The 2,000-nt window shown below is 44.5% G+C and overlaps 1 protein-coding gene across 1 annotated transcript; it reads right to left on the reverse strand.

Annotated features, from left to right (window-relative positions):
• Positions 1-47: 47 nt before the first annotated feature.
• On the reverse strand, positions 48-1,843 carry LOC103584166 (suppressor of cytokine signaling 7-like; the record flags this gene model as incomplete). The annotated part of the gene is made up of 3 exons (XM_008565271.1): positions 48-216; positions 734-864; positions 1,742-1,843. Coding segments are annotated over 3 exons (402 nt in total), but the record flags the coding sequence as incomplete, so codon positions are not given.
• Between the last annotated feature and the right edge of the window lie 157 nt (positions 1,844-2,000).

Below are 2,000 nucleotides of genomic sequence, written 5' to 3' on the forward strand. Positions count from 1 at the left end.
AAAAAAAAAAAAAAACCAAACAAAAAAATCCCACCAGCATCTCTTACCTCTGTAGTGCTCCATTCTAGTGTGGTGGGTGATACCCTGTGATCGGAAACTGAGGCTCAGGATGTAACGAGGATCAGAACTGTCTCGTACCAGGAAAGAACCATCTGGCTTCCCTTTCAGCTTCATCTCTGCATCTTCCCAATTCATTGGCCCCCAATACCAACCACACTTTGAAAGACAAGAAGCAGTCAAGAAGTTAAAACAGAAATGTAAAAGTTTTCAGCACAATTGATCTTACCATGGGAGAACCACCCCCCCCATTCTCCAAAACATTTCAATAAGTAAAAGCTGCTACAAGTGTCTCAACCACTAGCAATGAACATCAGGCTCATGATACTTTTAGTCCTCCAAAGTAAAAGAAGACTATTTCTACAATTCCATTACCAAGGACTCCACAAAGAAGGGCAGAGAGCACTGGGTCAGCTAATCTATCTATAAAATCAGGTTAGACTACGTGAACATTTCTCCACCACCTTTCTGAAAGTTCATGTTAAAAATTTTTCCCCCAAAATTCAATTTTATTATATCTCTTATGGAATTAATAAAAATAGCATACAGCTTTGTCGCTGTAAATATGGAGGCAGGGAAACGACTCTTCCTCTACAAACAATAAAGGAGAGCTCGGGTACAGAATTCGACAGGTGGGAGGAGAGGTGAGAGCTGCCAGTCCTCAGGCGCCACTTACCTTCTCCAGCTCTCGAAGGCTGGCCGCAAAGCTGCTCGAGTCAGGACGGTAGAGAGGACACTGGAGGTGCTGAGGGGGCTGGCTGTGCAGGGATTCAGCTGCTCGGATAGGAGCAATCCGGGGAAACGCATCTGCAGGGCAAGAGAACGGTGGTCACTTGTTTACCCTCATTGCTCCCAACCACAAGTATACCCTCCCCTCAAACAGAGCTGCTAACTGAAGAGGGGCAAGGCATTAGAAGCTAAGCTGGGAAAGGGTGAAAGCCAAAGCAGTGGAAAAGAGCTGGATGGACTGGAACAAAAAGCTGTGTGGGCTCGTGTAAGCTGTGAAGGATGGGCGGGGGGCATTTAACCCCAGGCAACAGGTAAGGGAGCTGCTCACTAACCTGACTAAGGTGACTACTTCAGGGGCTTCGCCAGCCTAGAGCGATTCCAACTTCTCCCACCTCGAAGTGAAGTGCCGGTAAAGCAGCCTTGGAAATAGTGACTCACTGACTTGCCCAGAAGAGTAATGATTTTGCCAGGCAAGTAGAAAAGAATGCCGATTTCATTCATTTTATTCCTTGGGTACTGGAGGCTGGCAAAGCACGTATGAGCTACTAAATGCTTGGTACTTATTTACAAGGCTGCAGTAAATACTAAAAGCTCAGAAACACCAAAGAACTTTGAAAACCAGCAACATATTAAATTTCCTCTCTATCTGAAATGAAGGCAATTTGTCAAGTGGTATCTACTCAAGAATTGCAAAACAGTCTCAGCAGCAAAGAGATGAAAAATTCAATAGTATTTTATCCCTAACAAAAATCAGATTCACCTCCATAAAGAAAATGGGTTAGAAAAACCAGTTCTTGGCCTCATTTCCAAGGAGTTCTGGTCCAGCCAGCGGGAAAAGATTTACGCTTTCTCAGAGTTGTTATTTCCATAAATAGATTTCTCCCATCCTTCAAACGTACAAAGTATTACTTTGTACTCCCAACTCTTACAAGTTTTGCCTCTAAACTAAGCTAACCTGGGGCATGGGGTGGAGGAGGCGGAGGTAGGGGGAAAGACTGCAAGGAAGACCCCATCGGAGCCACAAGGACAGATGTAGGCAGCGTCCCACTGATATCATCTAGAAGAGAGAACAAAAGCAAGAGGTTCAGAAATATGAATGAGCACAGAATGAGCAAGATGAAGGCAGAGGAGAGGGAGGATTATCAGGCTGCCCTCTGGGGCAATATGGCCTGACCTTCACCTTGTCTTTTTTTTTTTTTTTTTTTTTTTTTTTT

Source organism: Galeopterus variegatus, unplaced genomic scaffold (genome assembly GCF_000696425.1).
Source record: "Galeopterus variegatus unplaced genomic scaffold, G_variegatus-3.0.2 Scaffold46041, whole genome shotgun sequence".
NCBI lineage: Eukaryota > Metazoa > Chordata > Mammalia > Dermoptera > Cynocephalidae > Galeopterus > Galeopterus variegatus.